The sequence below is a fragment of the Vigna unguiculata genome, chromosome 8 (genome assembly GCF_004118075.2).
Source record: "Vigna unguiculata cultivar IT97K-499-35 chromosome 8, ASM411807v1, whole genome shotgun sequence".
Lineage (NCBI taxonomy): Eukaryota > Viridiplantae > Streptophyta > Magnoliopsida > Fabales > Fabaceae > Vigna > Vigna unguiculata.
In genome coordinates, this window is record NC_040286.1 from 364,435 (window position 1) to 381,864 (window position 17,430).

Genomic DNA, 17,430 nt, shown 5'->3' on the forward strand with positions numbered 1-17,430 from the left:
CAGTTATAACTACTATATATGTTAAACAAAACATATTTTCTTGAAACATGACATTTTTAAATGTCTTTATCCTAATTTATTTATGAATATGCATTGAATAGATAAGACTTGCACAATTTCCTTCGTATACTAATTTTAATGTTTAATAAGCAAATGTATAGATGAATAAATGAAACGTGTTTGACATATAATCTAATTAATATGTAATTTGGGATATATATTTAAAAAATAATGGGAAATGAATGTTTTGACTACTTATAACTACAATATTCACAATATTGTTTTTCCTTTTGAATTTCTTTAGACAAATTATAAGGTCTTTATATTCTATATTCAAACTATTAATTTTAATAATTCTTCAGACGTAAGTTAATACAACGCATAAATATAAGAATGAATATTTTCCATGCACATGTAATGTAAGAAATTATACAAGTCTTACATATTTAATGTATATTTATAATAAATTAGAATAAATATATTATGAGAACTTTTTTTTTCTCCAAAATACACTATCTCTTAATTATTACTTTTTAAATATAAAAGAAATATAAATAAAAATATTTCATTCTCTATCCATTTTTCATTTATAAGATTATTTTAATTTTAAGAATTAGCCAAACATCCCTCTACATCATATTATTTACATGAATGACTCGTAAATTTGAAAGATTTAAACCAAACTTCAAAAATGAAATTTTCTATTTAAAATATTTTTTTAAATTTTTTTTATATAAAATTATCTATTAAGTTGTCATAATTAATTTTGTTTAATATCTTTTTTAATGTATAACAAGGTTAATTTATTTAATTTATTGAGATGTTATTGATTTTAAATAATTTTTTATTGTTTTTAATTTTGAAAAACCATTAATATTTTGTAAGTTATATATACATTTTAAAAATAAATTATTTCGGTTTAAACAATTAATATCACAATGGTTAACATTATTCTATGAGCTACATATGCATTTAGAAAAGAATCTATCCTTTTTTTTATAATTAAAAATGTCAATAAATTTTATCATTTTCATAACCTATAACCTATCATTTCCCTTAAATAATGATGTAGAAATGTCATGTTCATGATTTACTAATCTTATTTATCGTGTGCATTATTTTCAAAATGTTTTTCAATTTGAATTCATGTTTATTGCTCATTTCATTAGAGATTTCATCTTTATTATCCATCAAAAGTCAAACTCTAACAAAGTTAACAGTTTTGTAATTTAATTCAAGCAAAAATTTCACTTCCTCATTAAAGAAAACTTTCGAAACCAATAAATAAAAAAGTACCGAAAAACAAAACCAAACAAAAGAAATACATTTATAATCATAATACAAATTCAACAAATAAAATAAAAACAACAACAACATAAATAGAAAGCAAAACATACAAATAAAAAAAGATGAAAATATTGGTACACAAAACATAACAAAATATGAGATTCTAAGAGATGGAATATACTAAAACCTTCCACATAAGAACTGTAAAAGAGGAAAAAGCAAGGGATGAGATCAGTATGAGAGATCACATAGATAAAAGAATTAAATAAGAAAAATATTTTTTTATAAGAGAATAAAGATAACTAATATTTTTTTTCTATCTGAACAAAATTATAATTTATTAAGAAAACTTTTACCATTAAATATAATTTCTTTTATATGTAACAATTAACTTATATCATCTATATAAATATTTTAGATGCAGCTTATTATTTAGTAAAGCACATGTAATGTTTTAAATATTTTTTAATTAAATTACTCTTTTGGTCCTCAAGTATTTTTTTTCTCAATTTGATCTTACCGTTAATTTTGACCAAACGATGTTAAAATCAACGCCACATGTCAATTTATGGTTTATTTGAATTTTTGATTTTTTTAGCTTTTTTTTTTACTTTTTAAATTTTGTACGTGTGTCACTCCACAGTTGTATCATGTGCCAAAATGATTCAATTTAATCTCAATTTTTGTAAAATTGAAACAATATTGTCCTTCCTTACATTGACACTCAATTTAGTTTTTGTATAAATTTTATGATGATATTCTTACTAAAATTGACATTTTTATTAAATATTTGTAAAAAAATTTTAAACAAGTTTTTTTTTAGTTTTATTATTAAACACGGTTAAATACCAAACTTAATTTCCACACTTAATAATTTTGTCATCATATATAAAGACATCAAGTGTATCATATTATACAAACTTAGTGAAGATTAAAAATCAAATAACTTGCCACACATAAGTTTAGAAACTAAATTTAAAGTTTAAAATAAAAGCAAAATTTAATGTTTTGTATAGAATTTAAAGTTAATTTCAAATATTTTTAAAAATATTTAATAAAAACGTTAATTTTAGTAAGAATACCACCATAAGATTTATAAAAAAAGTAAATTAGAGGGATAATATTACTTCATTCATACAAAAATTGAAACTAAAAACAAATATAGGGACCAAATTAAATCATTTTGACATGTGACACATATGTGAAGTGACACGTGTAAAAAATAAAAAAAATTCAAAAATTCAAAAGAAAAATAAAAAATTCAAAAAAACTAGAAATTGACACGTGGAGTTGACTTTAACACCGTTTGGTCAAACTAACGGTAAAGACTAAATTGAATTATTTTTAAGAAAACGAGGACCAAATTGAGACAAAAAAAATACTTGAGGACCAAACTGATATTACTTGACAAATAAAAGCACTGAAAGAGTAATTTAACCTATTTTTTAATTTGAGGCGTGTACAAAATATAATGATAATTTTCTAAACTATCTATCAATTTAATACAAACTATAATTTTATTTAAAGGATTTAAAAATATTTTTTATTGTAAACGTGTTATAAATATTTATATACTTTTTAATCACAAATAAATATATAAATGTAAATGATAATATACAAATATATATACTTATATATAAATAAATATATATAAAGAAGATTGAAAAACCAAACATGAACACTAAATAAAAATCTTTATATATATATATATATATATATATATATATATTATATATATTAAATTTATACTTATATTATATATACCAAACATGAACACTAAATAAAAATCTTTATATATATATATATATATTAATATATATATATATATATATATATATAATATAAGTATAAATTTAATATATATAATTATAGTAATAATAGTAATAATAACAATTTTTTTATTTTTTTAACAGCAAATAAGTATCTAATATTTACATATATTTACTTATTACTTATCTCTAAAGGTTGCTCTTATAAAACTAAATAATATATATAAATGTATTTAAAGAAAGATAAATTAAAATTGTTATCTGGTTTTACCAATATAAAGATAAATAATGGTGAAAGAAAGATATAGGGTTAGTTGATTTGAGGGAAAAAAAAAGGAGAGAGAGAACAGTAAGAAACGCAGAGGGAGAGAGATCAGAGTTGTTTATGCTGAGAGGGTTCTTCCCCACCTAAGATCCGTTTCCCATCTCATTCTTTTCAGAAAAAACCCTAACTCCTATTTGTTTTCAATTTCCCACTTTCCCTTTTCTGTCTTGCAATTATCGAATTGTTTTATTTTTTTACTTTTCTCTTGCTTCTTCACTCATCAATCTCTTTTTCACTCCCAAAATAAAAAAAACAAAACAAAACTAGAAACCCTAATCATCAATCAATGGTTACCACTGCCAAATCTGCCGATGCCAACAGCTTCCCGCGAAAAAACCTTCCCTCGCCCTGGGCTCAAGTTGTTCGCGGCGGAGAACCGGAATCGGGGCCTGGCATTCACCCATCACCACCATCAACGTCATCCTCTTCCTCATCACTGATTACGGACCAGACGCCCTCGTCTGATTCTCCCAAGCTCATTCCGTCGTCGCCGCCGCCGATGGACAATTCTAACACGGTTGCTGTTGCCGATAGCTCTGATGGCGCCGAGGACAATGCTGATCGTTCTAAGAAACCCGTTTGGAATAGGCCCTCAAACGGCGTCGTCCTTGAGACTGGGCCCGTAATGGGAGCTGAATCGTGGCCCGCGTTGTCTGCATCCACCAAAGGTTCTGCCAAATTGCAACCTGAATCGTCGTCTAAAATCGTTGCTGATGGATCACTCTCAACTTCTCAGGTTTTGTTCAAATACATTACCTAATCCTCTGCTTAGTATTTCTTTCTTCTTTATTTATAATTCTGTTTTGTTTGTTCAAATACAGTAAATTGTAATTCTGTGTAGATTTTTTTTTAATATGAAAATTATGAAAATATAGCAAGAATAACACCCAACTATAGAATTCTGCTTCCAATCTACATGAATCTATGACAACAAAACACTATATATTATTTTTCATCTTTCAAATAACATCCATATTATTAACGGTAAATGGCGGGTACTGGTTATTTTCTGTTGGAATGACCCTTTCTGTTATATTGTAGGCGCCAATGACTTCACAGGCTCCTCAGAAGCAATCTAATACTAATGCGAAAACTAATCCTGCAACAAATTACAATGTGCCTGCTAGACAAAGATCGATGAAGCGGGTAGGTGGCAGTGGCATTGTGTCAGGTCCTTCCCAGAGCAACTTCTCCAATCCTCCGCCACCCCCGCCACCGCCACCTTTTCCTGTATACCATCTCCCACCAGTTAGCTATGGTATGGTAACAGTGGTACCTGAGCCTGCTCCAAGAGATCATTACCGGAACAGTAATTGGGACCCAAGACCAATGGTGGGGGGTTTTGTGCCTGGGATGAATGAATATCGTGGTTCATCTCACAGGAGTTATTTTGGGCATAATCCCCGAGGAGATGGTTCCTATCATAATAGCTACGGTAGCAGGCATGATCAAGATCGCCGAAATTATGGGAATACTAGAGACACTTTTGTACCTCAACCAAGGATGCCTCCAAGAGGATTACTGAGGCACCCACCTCCTAGCTCTGCTGCTTTTGTGGGCCCTCAGCCCATTGGACCATTTGCTAACCCCATGGGTTTTTCTGGTTTGTCTTTCTTTTTTCCATCAATTGTCTTTGTATAAAATAAAAAACAAAGTAATGTTTTTCTTCTGTTTTCGTTTTAGAGTTTTATTACTATCAGCCAGTAACAATGGACCAGTTTACTGGTATGCCTTATTTCACGCCCAGCCCTCCTCCTACAACATTCTTTTCTGCTGCTGACTCTGCTCTCTCCAATATGATAGTCCGCCAAATTGAATATTACTTTAGGTAATTTTTATATTTTGTTTATTATTTAGAGGGTTAGTAAATCTTCATTCATTTCCAATTTGTTTTTTGCAGTGACGCTAATTTAGTGAGAGATGGGTTTTTAAGGTCTAAAATGGATGAACAGGGTTGGGTTCCTGTTACTTTGATTGCTGACTTCCCTCGAGTAAGTTTCATAAATCACTCTGTATCTTCTGTGTAGAGCTTTCTAATGTTATACTTCTTGGTTGTATAATTTATTCAATCACTAAATCTCTGACTAGCGGTAGCAATTCTGTAGCAGTTTATATTTACTTGTTTTCTTAAGATTATTTTGGTTGAGGATTTTCGTTACCCAATCTATTTGGCATCAATGCTTCGGTACACTTTTGCTTATAAATGAATACTTTAACTATGTCTCTTACCAGGAAAGATGAATTTTTCAGTTTGTTTGTAAAATCACACAAACCTTAAACACATCTTTGATTGTTTATTGTGTGATCCAAGTGAAATTTCCTATCATTCATACTGATAATTAAGATCTCAAAAAAAGTAAACTTTTATTAGTGATTGATCATCAGTATGATTCTAAAATCACTCAAACCTGAAACAGAGCTTTGATTGTATATGCTGTGATCTATGTTAAGTCTTTGGTAATTCATACTGATTCTCAAAGAATGTAACGTTTTTTAATGATATCGGCATGGTTGTAAAACCACACAAACCGAAACTGGTATGTGGTGTGATCTTAAAGTAAAATCTCCTATCATTCATAGGATTGTGGGGTCAGTGATTTTCTTTTCTGATTTGGCGCGTAGAACCCACCAAAACGCCCAAGGTCATTGGCTGTGGGATCTTTCTTCCTGTAGATCACTAATTCTTTTTTTATTTGTTTTTAATTTGAGTATTTTCGAAATGAAAATGTTTAATATTTATTATCAACTGGTCAGTTGTATTGCATGGCATGCTATCAAGGGTGACAAGTGATGAAATTGGATTTTCTGAAAAGTCTCCTGTCTCTTGTCTTCTGTTGTATTCGTCCTCGTATTGCTGAGTTTTTTTCCTTGAACTTGTTTGTTTTTGTGCGTTCAATATATTTTATGAGTAGGATATAAGAGAGCAAAGGTTGTGGAATGTGATTAGAGACATATTGTTCTGCACATTACCCAGGTTTGAGTGGAGTTGAGAGGCAAATGGAATGAAATCTTTATTATTTATTAACAATTTTCTTATTTGAAAAATTCTTATAAGAAAATGAAAGATTATTGTTTAACATCTTAACTTTATTTATTGATATCATGACTACTTAACAGCACTTTCGGAGCGGATTCTTTCCGTTTGTTTTTACTCTATGTACTGTCATGTGCCAGGTAAGAAGTCTTACGACCAACGTTCAGTTGATCTTGGATTCTATGAGAACTTCAACAATTGTGGAAGTGCGGGTAAGTTCTCATATAATAGGACTTTTGTCACAATTAAACATTTATTTTGTTAATAGTTTAAATTTAATATATTTAAATTTATTTTGTTCTGACTGCAGGGTGATAAGTTAAGAAGACATAATGAGTGGATGAGATGGGTGTCCTCTGCTAAAACACGGTCTGGATCTACTTCTACTTCATCCTCTCCCCGTGGGTCAAGATACAATAACTTGACAACTAATTTTCAAGCTATAACCTTGGAAGAAACCACCGTCCTCTAGTCTGCTCAACTCCCCAATGAACGTGGTCTTAGGTTATTTTATATTTTTTTTGGAAGTGATGGGAGTAGAGACTGTGGTGGTCTCGATTTTGATAGTGATTTTGAGTGAAGTAGTTGAAGGAAATAAGAGTCATTCACATTCCTTATGGTAAAAGAGGAAAAAAAGAGGAAAAAAGAGGAGAAAAACTAATTGAAAAATAAAAGAGAAAAATTAATTAGAAAAAAAAACTTTAAAATTTTGATTGAGGCTGATTTATGGAGTATATTGGTTTGTATAGCTTATATTGATTTGATGAATACTTCCATTTTTTGAATGATTTATGTTAGATGATGTAAATAATGTCTCTTGTGTGTAGTGTTTTATTTATGGGTTATAAGACATTGCAGATAGTAATAAAGAAGTAGTATTAATGACACGCCAATAAAGATGGTAAAATAAAAGAATGATGTGATTGTTTCATAATTTTTATCGGGTTAGTTTGTGTTAGTAGATAATTTATTCAGCATTTTCTTAAATTCTCAATTTTAAATGTTTTCCTTCGGCTATAAATAATAGTGTATGTCAAGAAAAATAAAATATTTTTTTATTGAGGGTATTATTAGTATACTATGATTTGTGCATACTGGTGTAATTTTTTTCTATAATTTATTAATTATTAATTATTAATTATGAGAAAGGAAAAAATGTGAGATTATTATAAATATTTTGCGTATAAAAAAATTAGATGATAATATAAAACAAATTATTTTATTTGAGTAAAACAGGCACATCTCTTTAACAAAGTAGAGAAAGTTGGAATAAACATCTTATCTTTTTCGTGCAAATAGTGTTTTCGAATTCTCAGTTTCTTTTCCAACTGTAAATACACGCTTTTCAATTGTGAAAAATAAATACTCGACAGGAGTAGGAGTAGTTGGGTTGAGGTCATGACATTTGTATTAGTGATTTGTTTGGTTTGGTTTGTGTTTTGATATTTTGTGAGTTAATTATCTGTGTTTCTTGGTTTGGATAATTGTCTTCAATTATCTTCATCTGCTATTATTTTTGATATTTTTTTTGTTCTCTATCTTATATATATATTTGAATACGTTAGTCGTTGTTCTATAATGGAACTTATTGTAATTTAAATTGTACAAATACATTGTTTAATTTATTCTACTATAATTTCCTAATATCACATAATAAGTGAGGGCAATGACTAGGTACAAGCTTTGACCCGCGGAAGCAAAATGTTTTATACAATATAGAATATCATTGGTTTTATCTTAAATTTCCAATTATACCCTTTTATCAGTAATATTTAATGTTAAGGGTTGATTCACACAGTCATAAATTTTTCAAAGTTAATATTACTTAAAGGCGTGAAATGTCAACTCTATTATGCATGCATTTCAATATCAATTACAATCATAAATTTATTTAAATTGCATAAAGCGGCCTTTAGTTTGCAAATTAGTTGTTATGAAAGAAATAATGGTGGAATGTCTCTGATACATGACTGGGTAGCACTTTGTCCAATACTAAATAAAAATGGTGTATTGTGAAAAAAAAAAAAAAAACATTTTAATATCCTCGATCATTTAATTTAGCAGATGACAATTTGATACAGTAATATAATAATATACATATAAAATATATGTAAAAACTCAGAGGCATTACTACCCACTATACCTAAAGTGTACATTAATTAATACATGAAAGAATAAGAGTTCATAAGAAGAATATTTTATTACACATATGTCTACATAATACAACATTTTAGCAAGAGAAGATAATAGAGAAAATTTATTATGTGAACAATGTCACCACTTTTATCGTACAAACTACAAACTTAGGTGAAAAATAACATAATGAAACATTAAGCAAAGAGTAGAATACTCTTAATTTTATTATCCATAATCAAAAGAAAAAACACACGAAAATCTGGAAGGTCTGTGAGATGGAAAATGACCATAAAAATCTAGAAAAAAAATAGTGAACAATCACACAAGCAACCCGACAAATTCAAAACAGTAATTTCCTTTGCTATCATAATTAATATATAATAATTTAGACAAACTTCTCATAAGTATTTTTAGGAAAAAGAAATAAGAAAAAATTAAAATAAAATTACACATAAGTTAAAATTAATTTATATAAAAATTACTTTATAGAAATTATTTCTTGTTTATTTGAATCATTTTTTAACTTATATGTAAAATTTTATTTTAACTCGTTAAAAAATATTTGTTTTTCGTAAAAATACTTAGGATGAAATTTGTCTAAATATATCCTTATTTTTATTATAAATATATCCTCAAAACAATTGATTCATGTACTTTTCAAGAACATGATTCACTATTCTTCTGTAAACGCCTTCTGTTGGATGGTAACTGTCCCAAAAGACATATTCTGAAGCATTAGAACAAGTAGAATCCAAAGGATTGCATAACACTGCAACCTCTAGTTTCCCTGTGCCACAGCAACCTCTGTCCATAACTTTATACCCTGCAAAAAAAAAAAATATATATATATATATATATATATATATATATATATATATTAAAAGATGTTATATATTATTATGAAATAAATTCTCATCAGAATCAATGAAGCCAAAGCTAACTTGGTATTACCATATTTTTGGTAGTTTTGAATGATATCAAACAGAGGGTTGTAAACATCAATGTAAACAATGCTGCTATTGGGGTAGCTGCGAAGGGAATCAAGCTCCTTTGAGAGTTTTGAATTGAACAACTTTGCTGCATTATTGTACTTTTCTGAGCACCCTCTTTCTAATCCTCCAGCTAGAGTTCTCTGTGATGGCACACACCCAATAGGTGGTGCACTCAGCACTGCAATTCTACGAGCTCCCAGATTATATATATCCTAATCAACAAAAAAATTCACATGTTGAACAAGACATATAGTTGATTTTCCATGCAGGTTTTCTTCAGGAAGAGATTATATATACGTTGCGGGTGACATCAATTATTCGGAATTCGGTGATATAGAGACTAAATGGACCGAGTCAAAATTATAATGTTTAGAGTGTTATATTTTTAGGAAAAAGGAGTTGTGTGCCGACTAATCACTGTAACTTTTAAATAGTGATACTGATTAAGAAAAATCTTGAGCATATACCTTTACAAAATCAGAGGCTGAGTTGACCATAAGATCAGTGTAAGAAGGAATGTCATACTGCAATATTCTGGCGTGAGCAACAAAATAGGTGTTGGCAATGTCGTCACTGCCTGCCACCACAAGGCAAAGACTGTTGGCCAGGATGAAGTTTGTTCTGCTCTCTCCGACAATGCGTTTCAGCTTTCCTATGTATTCCTTGAACATGTCTAGTTGAGTAGATAATGATATAACCGACTGTGTAACAAATGATGAACAATTATGAATTTTTGCTTACATCTATGTAACAGGATTTGTTTCATCAAATGTGAAGACACTTTGTTCTATCATTTGTGAAATTTGGTTTATGTTACCGCTATTTGGGGTGTCAAAGGATCGTATCCTGAAGCGCCGGAGGCAAAGCAGACGCCAGTAACAAGATCACTGGATTTCAGATTTGGATCCAAATATGCAGGCAAATACTCCTTAATACCCAACTCTTCAACTGAAACTCAACCAATTTGCAATGAGAGATACGAACATTACAAAATAAATGGACCTAGAACATGAACCTAGGTTAACAAAGACAACATAGAAGAAATGGAAGAAAGAGTACCTATTATGTCGGAAGGGATTTTTCCGTTGCAAAATCGACCGGTTGGTTTTCCTCCCTGAAAATCTTTCCCGTAAGGTGGGAAGTTACACTTGACCAGTGTTTTAATGTTGTTGTTGTTGCCGGAATCAACGATGGAATCTCCGAATGCTAACACTGCTGGAACTGACACGTGTGGTGGCAGCTTCACCACACCCTTCGTTCTGCACCATAAACCAAATATTACTATGAAACGGAGCAATGAGGTAAGCTGCATGAAACCCATTCTTGTTGTTTCTAAATATGCGACACACAAGAGGCTTCTTCACTATGCTGTCTTGGGGAAGGTTATGTTATATAAAGGAACGTAACTACATGCATTTTTATTTTTTTTCATTTTTATATACCTATAGTAGGTTTATTTTATGACAATTGCCACATGTTTTGGAGTGGATTATATACTTTTCGAAAGAAAAAAAGTATTGTTTCAATTTGTCACAAAATAATAAAATATGTATTAACTCAGCTACCAAATATTGGATTATAACTTATAAGTAGTACTTTGATACGATTTTATTTATTTGATAATTTTTTACTGTTATTTTTTCATGTTATTGGTGAGTAACAAGTATTAATTTGACCCATGATTTTGTTTGAAAAAAGATGAGTAACCAATTAATATGATCTCTCTTTTTTATCATATTCTCATTCAAAAAATTCAAACTCATTGAAATCTTGTTTAGTAGGTGTTTCTTTGTAAGTATGTTTTTTATCCACTAGATTCAAATTTAAAACTTTGTTTATGATGTTTGAGCTCTTAAAACATAACGTATTAGTATAAGAGACTCAAAATGGCTTAACTTGTTCCCAATTACGAAGCTTTTGAGAAAAAAAAAATGCAAAGATAAAGTTTGAAATAAGAAAAATTGAGAGATTGACTAGTATTTAATTTCCATAGTTTTATTATTTTGTAATTGATTAATTATTCTAGTTATATATTTACATAACTATTGGTATGTGATATCGTTAAAATTGGCATACTAACACCGGTAATTTAAATATAACACAACAATTGTCCTGAATATAAATTTACCAATTTATTAATATCAAGAATAAAAAATAGAATATATATATATATATATATATATATATATATATATATACTACTTTTAAAGAGAGGTAAATTTTTAAAATATTTTAATCCATTTAAGAATAACTAAAGCAACAATTGAAAATACATTAATGATAATGAGAGAAACGAAAACACTATTAAGTCTAATAATAAGTTAGCAAAAATAATTAAGTAGAGAAGAAGGGTAGGTTTGTGAAGATATATATATTAATGGTATTGGTTGAGAGTGTATGAATGGAAATGAATATGGTGAGTGCCTTTCACTTCTTACCTGTCCTATGCAATTAACCTAAACCTTTATATCTTATTTTCAGCAATTTCTTTTTCATGAACAAAATATTATTTAAATAAAATTAATATATATACTATTTGCATCAACTACCCACTCATTTATGTAATGTACATCATATAAATAAAATTAGTATTTATATTTTTAATTTGTTGTGGTTTAAATGAGTTTGAATTGGATTTGAACAATATTGATAATAGAGGTAGCTAACTTTGTGCAGGACCAACCAAAATTCATAAAAGCAGACGTACAAAGAGAATAGAAGATAAGAACTTAAAGTTGACGGATGAGTTAGTTAAATCTAGTAATTTTAAGAGAAAGTTTTTGTCTCATAAAAAAGCTCCAATTAATAATATTCACTTTTTCTTCTTTATAAATTTTAGGGTTAAATATATTTTTGTCGCTCAAGTTTAAGTGAATTTTAGAATTAGTCCATCTTGAAAATTTTTGATCAATTTAGTATTCATTTATAAAAATGTGTGAATTTAGTCATTTTAACAAAATTTTATTAAGTTTATATGATGTTTGAATCACATTTCATGATAGTATTTGAATTGTTTATTCCGTTTGACACATTTTCGCTTCAATATTAACTCAAATATTATCATAAAATGTCAAATAAACTTAACAAAATTTGGTAAAAAGGACTAAATTCATGCATTTCTAAAGATAAAAGACTAAATTAGTATAAAGTTTCGAAAAGTGACTAATTCTAAAATTCACTAAAACTTGAAAACCAAAAATATATTTAATCCTAAATTTAATAAATATAACCTGTTATACTCTCTTCTTCAATTTAATTCTAATAATCTTAAAAATAAACAATACTGACTAATTAGCTACGAATTTATAATATATATATATATATATATATATATATATATATATATACCATTACAAATTATATAACTTATTATTATTATTGAAGGAGGTGGTTGCATGCCTCATCAAAGAAGTGGTTATACAATATTTAATAATACCAAGTTCGAACTGATTAAATGGTGTATAAATATATTTGTTAATATAATTTTTATCAAACTATTGTGGATAAAAAATGATGTTTTTCATCTTATAATTTTAAATTCTAACGAGAAAATATCTAAAAGATGTACTAAAAACTAAAATTAATCTTTTTATTTCAAAGTTTAAAATACAATAGTTAAATTTGTAAAGTCTAATAATATTTCTTTAGAGAAAGAAAGTTGAAAATATAGCGATTTACAATTACTATATTTTAAAATTTTAATGAATGTTATTAGTTTAGTTTATTATTAGGGTTATCTAGAAAAATACGCTTGACAATATGTATTGAAATTACATAATCTGACAAAATAAAAAGAAAATAAAATAAATTAAAGCCATACTTGTTTTCAATTATACATTGAACTTAAAAAAAAAAAAACTAAATACGTGCCCTTGAAAACAACTTTAAGAAAGGCAAAAAATCTTGCTCCGACATTTTTAAAATATACTTTTAAGAAATAAAATAAAAAATGAGCTTTAAAGAACTAATTCTAAAAAGAATTAATAAAATTAAAATGAAAAAGTAGTTATATTTCAAAATTATCCTTTAATAGAATAAAAAGCAAGAATTTCAAATACGATTTATAGAAGAAAACGCAAAAACTATATATAGAGAACTAATTTCTCTCTTCGCACCATTCCAATAAAATTTTCATAAATTATAGTGTTCTTTTATTTCTCTCCAAGAAACAATAGTAGTTGAGCAGATGGTCAAATATTAATGTTTTATTAATTTTGTTCCTCCTATTATTATTATTTGAAAAAAAATGATTTTTAGCCATTTTTTTATCTTTTTTTAATTTATTATTTAATTATTTATTTTAATTTTTAAATAGTACCATGTGATGATCTAAAAATAATTAGAGTGAGTAAAAAAATCAATTAAAATATATTATCTCTGAAAAAATGTAAAATATAAACTACTTATATATATATTCCCCCATTTCTCTTGTGCGTGCTACGATTTAAAGTTGGTGTTAGTTGGGAAGTGATGCACACCTAAGCAAACTTTATATCGAAATGTGTAAGCAAAATGATAACAACAAGTTATTTAAAATTATTGAAGATATAATTTGCAGTATTACTAAAAACCTATTAAGAAATACGAATATGTAGGGTAGGAAATCCTCCTTACAAGTAACTTAGGACATAGATCACTATTATTTTTTCTTAACAATTTTTATTCTATAGAATAGAAAAAAGAACACAATCGATAAAGTATTTTAGGTAGGTTTGGAGCATGAGAGAAAATGGTTTCGAAAGACGCACTTTTCTGAGTGATCACTGAAACTGGTGTATATATTTCTGCAGAATATTGGGCACAAGCTTTTTGTAAACGTCTTCAGTAGGGTGAAAACCGTCCCAAAACACATATTCCAAAACATTAGGACACGTGGCATCCAAATGGTTGCATGTCAATGCAACTTCTAGAGTCCCTGTGCCACAACACCCTCTGTCTCCGACTTCGTACCCTGCATAATTTTCATACAAACGTTAAAATCATCGAAGATTGTTACAGTTAAAGTGATAAACAGATTACGAAGTGAAAAGTTACCATATTTTTGGTGGTTCACAATGATATCAAGTAAAGGGTTGTAGACATCGATGTAAACAATCCTACTGTTTGGAAGTTTCTGATTAAGGAAACCTATCTCCCTCAACAGTTTATCGTTAAATAACATCACTGCATTGTTGTACTTTTGTATACACTTTCTTTCTATTCCACCAGACAGTGTTCTGTGATATGGCACACACCCAACCGGTGGCCCAGCGAATACCCCAATCTTTCGTGCACCCAGTTCATATATTTCCTTCAAAGACAAGAAAAGATTAATACATCACACAAAAGTTAAATCTTTTTCATGTTGGTGAATTTGGTTCTGATACCTTGAAGAAAGTAGAAGCTGAGTTAACAAGGAAGTCAGAGTAAGCAGAAACATCGTATTGCAGTTGTCTGAGATGGGACAGAAAGTAGGTGTTGGAAATGTCGTTGGTGCCTAAAACGATGAAGAAAAGAGCGTTGCTTAGGATGAAGTTTGTTCTGTTCTCTCCAACGTGTTGTTTTAGCTTCACTATGTATTCTTTGAACATTTGTAGTTGACCAGATAGTGATATAGCTCCCTGGTTATAAATTAGTAAGCCAAGTTTATTATTAGAGGAATAGAATTTACAGAGATTTTTTTTTTTTTTTCTTTCAGAAATTAGGTTTTGAAGAGAAAAACTATGTACTGCAGTTTTTGATGTTAAAGGATCGTATCCAGCACCACCAGATGCAAAGCAAACACCAGTGGCCAATTCATCAGGTTGGAGATTTGGATCCAAGTATGCTGGAAGAAACTCTTTTACGCCCAATTCTTCGGCTGATCCATGCAATACAAGAACAGAACAAATTCAGAAGAAAAAGAAGCATGATGAAATTTTGATTTTAATAGTTCAAGATTATTTGGGTGGAAGGAAAACATCAACCCAAACATATCTAAATGGACAATGATATTTTTGAGATAAGAGTTAAATATATAAAGAAAAAAAGAGACAGGAGAAGAAGTTCTCTTATGAAACTATTGTGAGAAAGAACTTATTTTTTGAGGAATAATGTAAACTGAATATGAATTCATTCATTTATTATCACAAAAATCTAAAAATCTACTGGAAAGTAATTGAATTACCACTTTTACGCATTAACGTACTTAATTTCAGAGAGAATATTTTCTACAATAGTGAATAAGTGTTTTAATTTAGAATTTTTGACATATTTAAAGTCTACAGGTATTAAAAATATTATATCCCAGTTGCTATTTAAAAAAAATCATATGTGGACATGTAACAATTTTAATTTTGTAAATTGGTTTGTTTATCCCAATTAAAAAATATTGCTCATCCAGTTCGATTATTAATTACTAAAACTTTTCTATAAAGAAATTAACCAAAAGCTACCAAACTATAAACCTAATCACACTAGTTTTCATAATTTTTAACAGAAATCCTATGCATATATAGCTTAAGAATTTCACTTCTAAGAGAGGGATTTGATTAAAAAAGAAAGATTCTCCATATCACACGTATAAAACAATGATAAATATCACAGACAAAAATAACTATTAACATATTATATGTCTATGCTTTGATTCAACAAGTGATGAGTTTCTTGTGCTCCCTTTCTTTTCTTTTTTTTTTTTGTCATTCAATTAGTGATCCATCCAACTTTAAATGAAGTGCTTTATTTTAATTAGAATGGAATAAATAGATATTAATATAAGGGTCATGTCTTATTAACGTAAAATATTTTCTGTTATTAACCATTATATTATAAAAATTAATCTTAAAGTCAATAAATTATTTATGATTGCATGAAAGCATAAAAGTGTAAAATGTGATTATATAATATGTTTTTTAGTAAATATTTAACTCATGCTGTGACACGGGATGAGTCCAAGGAAAAATAGTTCAACACAGAAAATTTCATGACGAATATTGGTGGGATTCAAACGAGTAAAATAAACATCAACCGATTAAACTACAATTAAAATCCTAGGATTCTTTCAAAATACTTTTAAGTTTAAATGCAAACATTTATTTTCAATTATATAAATATGGAGAAAAACGAGTTCTGATTTTTTATTGATTTTTTTAGTGTTATTGTCGGTTAAGCATTAAAAATACATTGATATTTTAAATATTTTTTTAATATATTTTAAAACATGAAAATTAATAATAATCAGTTTATTATGAAGATATAATAAAGAAATAGCACAAAATAAACCTTCAATAAAAACAAGAAATTGAGAGAGCAATAATAAGAAACCTATGAAGTCTGATGGAACCTTTCCATTGCAAAATCTACCAGTAGGGATCCCTCCCTTAAAATCTTTGCCATATGGTGGAAAATTGCACCTTGCTGATGTTGCCAAAATCTTGTTGTTGTTGCCAGTGTCCATGATCGAATCTCCAAACACCAATACTGCAGGAACTGAACCATTCGCTACAAGTTTTGCAGACTCGTATGTTTTGCAGAAAACAACTAGGAAGAAAATGAGAAGTGAATTGAAGGTTGAAGCCAGAAAATAATGCAAAGAAGAAGAAGAAGAAGAAGGGATCTTCATTGGAAGAAAAAGAATGGAATTAGGGAGTGTAGATTTTGCTATTGCTTGGTTTTGGTTTTTGAGAATGACAAGGAAGAGTATATATGTAGACAATAAACCACGCTTGTACTTTGAACCAAACAGTTGCATCTCATTTATGACAATCATGTGTTTCAGTTTGGAGAGTGGCTCTGAAATTGGATAGAAGTCTGTTGGAGAGAGACATATCAATATATTCAGCATCTAAAACTGTCCGAATTAAAAATATGTCACTTTTGCAGTGAAAGATATGTGATACAGTAGGGATAATTTTTTTTAACTGATGTTGG

General features: G+C 28.5%; 3 protein-coding genes across 3 annotated transcripts; 1 reads left to right on the plus strand and 2 right to left on the minus strand.

Annotated features, from left to right (window-relative positions):
• The first annotated feature begins 3,369 nt into the window (after positions 1 to 3,369).
• Positions 3,370 to 7,300, plus strand: LOC114195459 (la-related protein 1B-like). Its single transcript, XM_028085939.1, has 6 exons — positions 3,370 to 4,117; positions 4,423 to 4,984; positions 5,065 to 5,209; positions 5,282 to 5,372; positions 6,556 to 6,627; positions 6,726 to 7,300. The coding sequence occupies exons 1-6, from the start codon at positions 3,668 to 3,670 to the stop codon at positions 6,885 to 6,887; spliced, it is 1,482 nt and encodes a 493-aa protein (XP_027941740.1). The 5' UTR covers positions 3,370 to 3,667; the 3' UTR covers positions 6,888 to 7,300.
• A 1,804-nt stretch (positions 7,301 to 9,104) lies between these two features.
• On the minus strand, positions 9,105 to 10,891 carry LOC114195664 (GDSL esterase/lipase EXL3-like). The gene is made up of 5 exons (XM_028086211.1): positions 10,603 to 10,891; positions 10,361 to 10,491; positions 10,011 to 10,244; positions 9,503 to 9,755; positions 9,105 to 9,374 (listed from the first exon to the last, which is right to left on the minus strand). Exons 1-5 carry the CDS (start codon positions 10,862 to 10,864, stop codon positions 9,184 to 9,186), a joined length of 1,071 nt encoding a protein of 356 aa, XP_027942012.1. The 5' UTR covers positions 10,865 to 10,891; the 3' UTR covers positions 9,105 to 9,183.
• A 3,180-nt stretch (positions 10,892 to 14,071) lies between these two features.
• On the minus strand, positions 14,072 to 17,177 carry LOC114194040 (GDSL esterase/lipase EXL2-like). Its single transcript, XM_028084073.1, has 5 exons — positions 16,825 to 17,177; positions 15,252 to 15,382; positions 14,910 to 15,143; positions 14,578 to 14,833; positions 14,072 to 14,494 (listed from the first exon to the last, which is right to left on the minus strand). The coding sequence occupies exons 1-5, from the start codon at positions 17,120 to 17,122 to the stop codon at positions 14,304 to 14,306; spliced, it is 1,110 nt and encodes a 369-aa protein (XP_027939874.1). The 5' UTR covers positions 17,123 to 17,177; the 3' UTR covers positions 14,072 to 14,303.
• Positions 17,178 to 17,430: the final 253 nt, after the last annotated feature.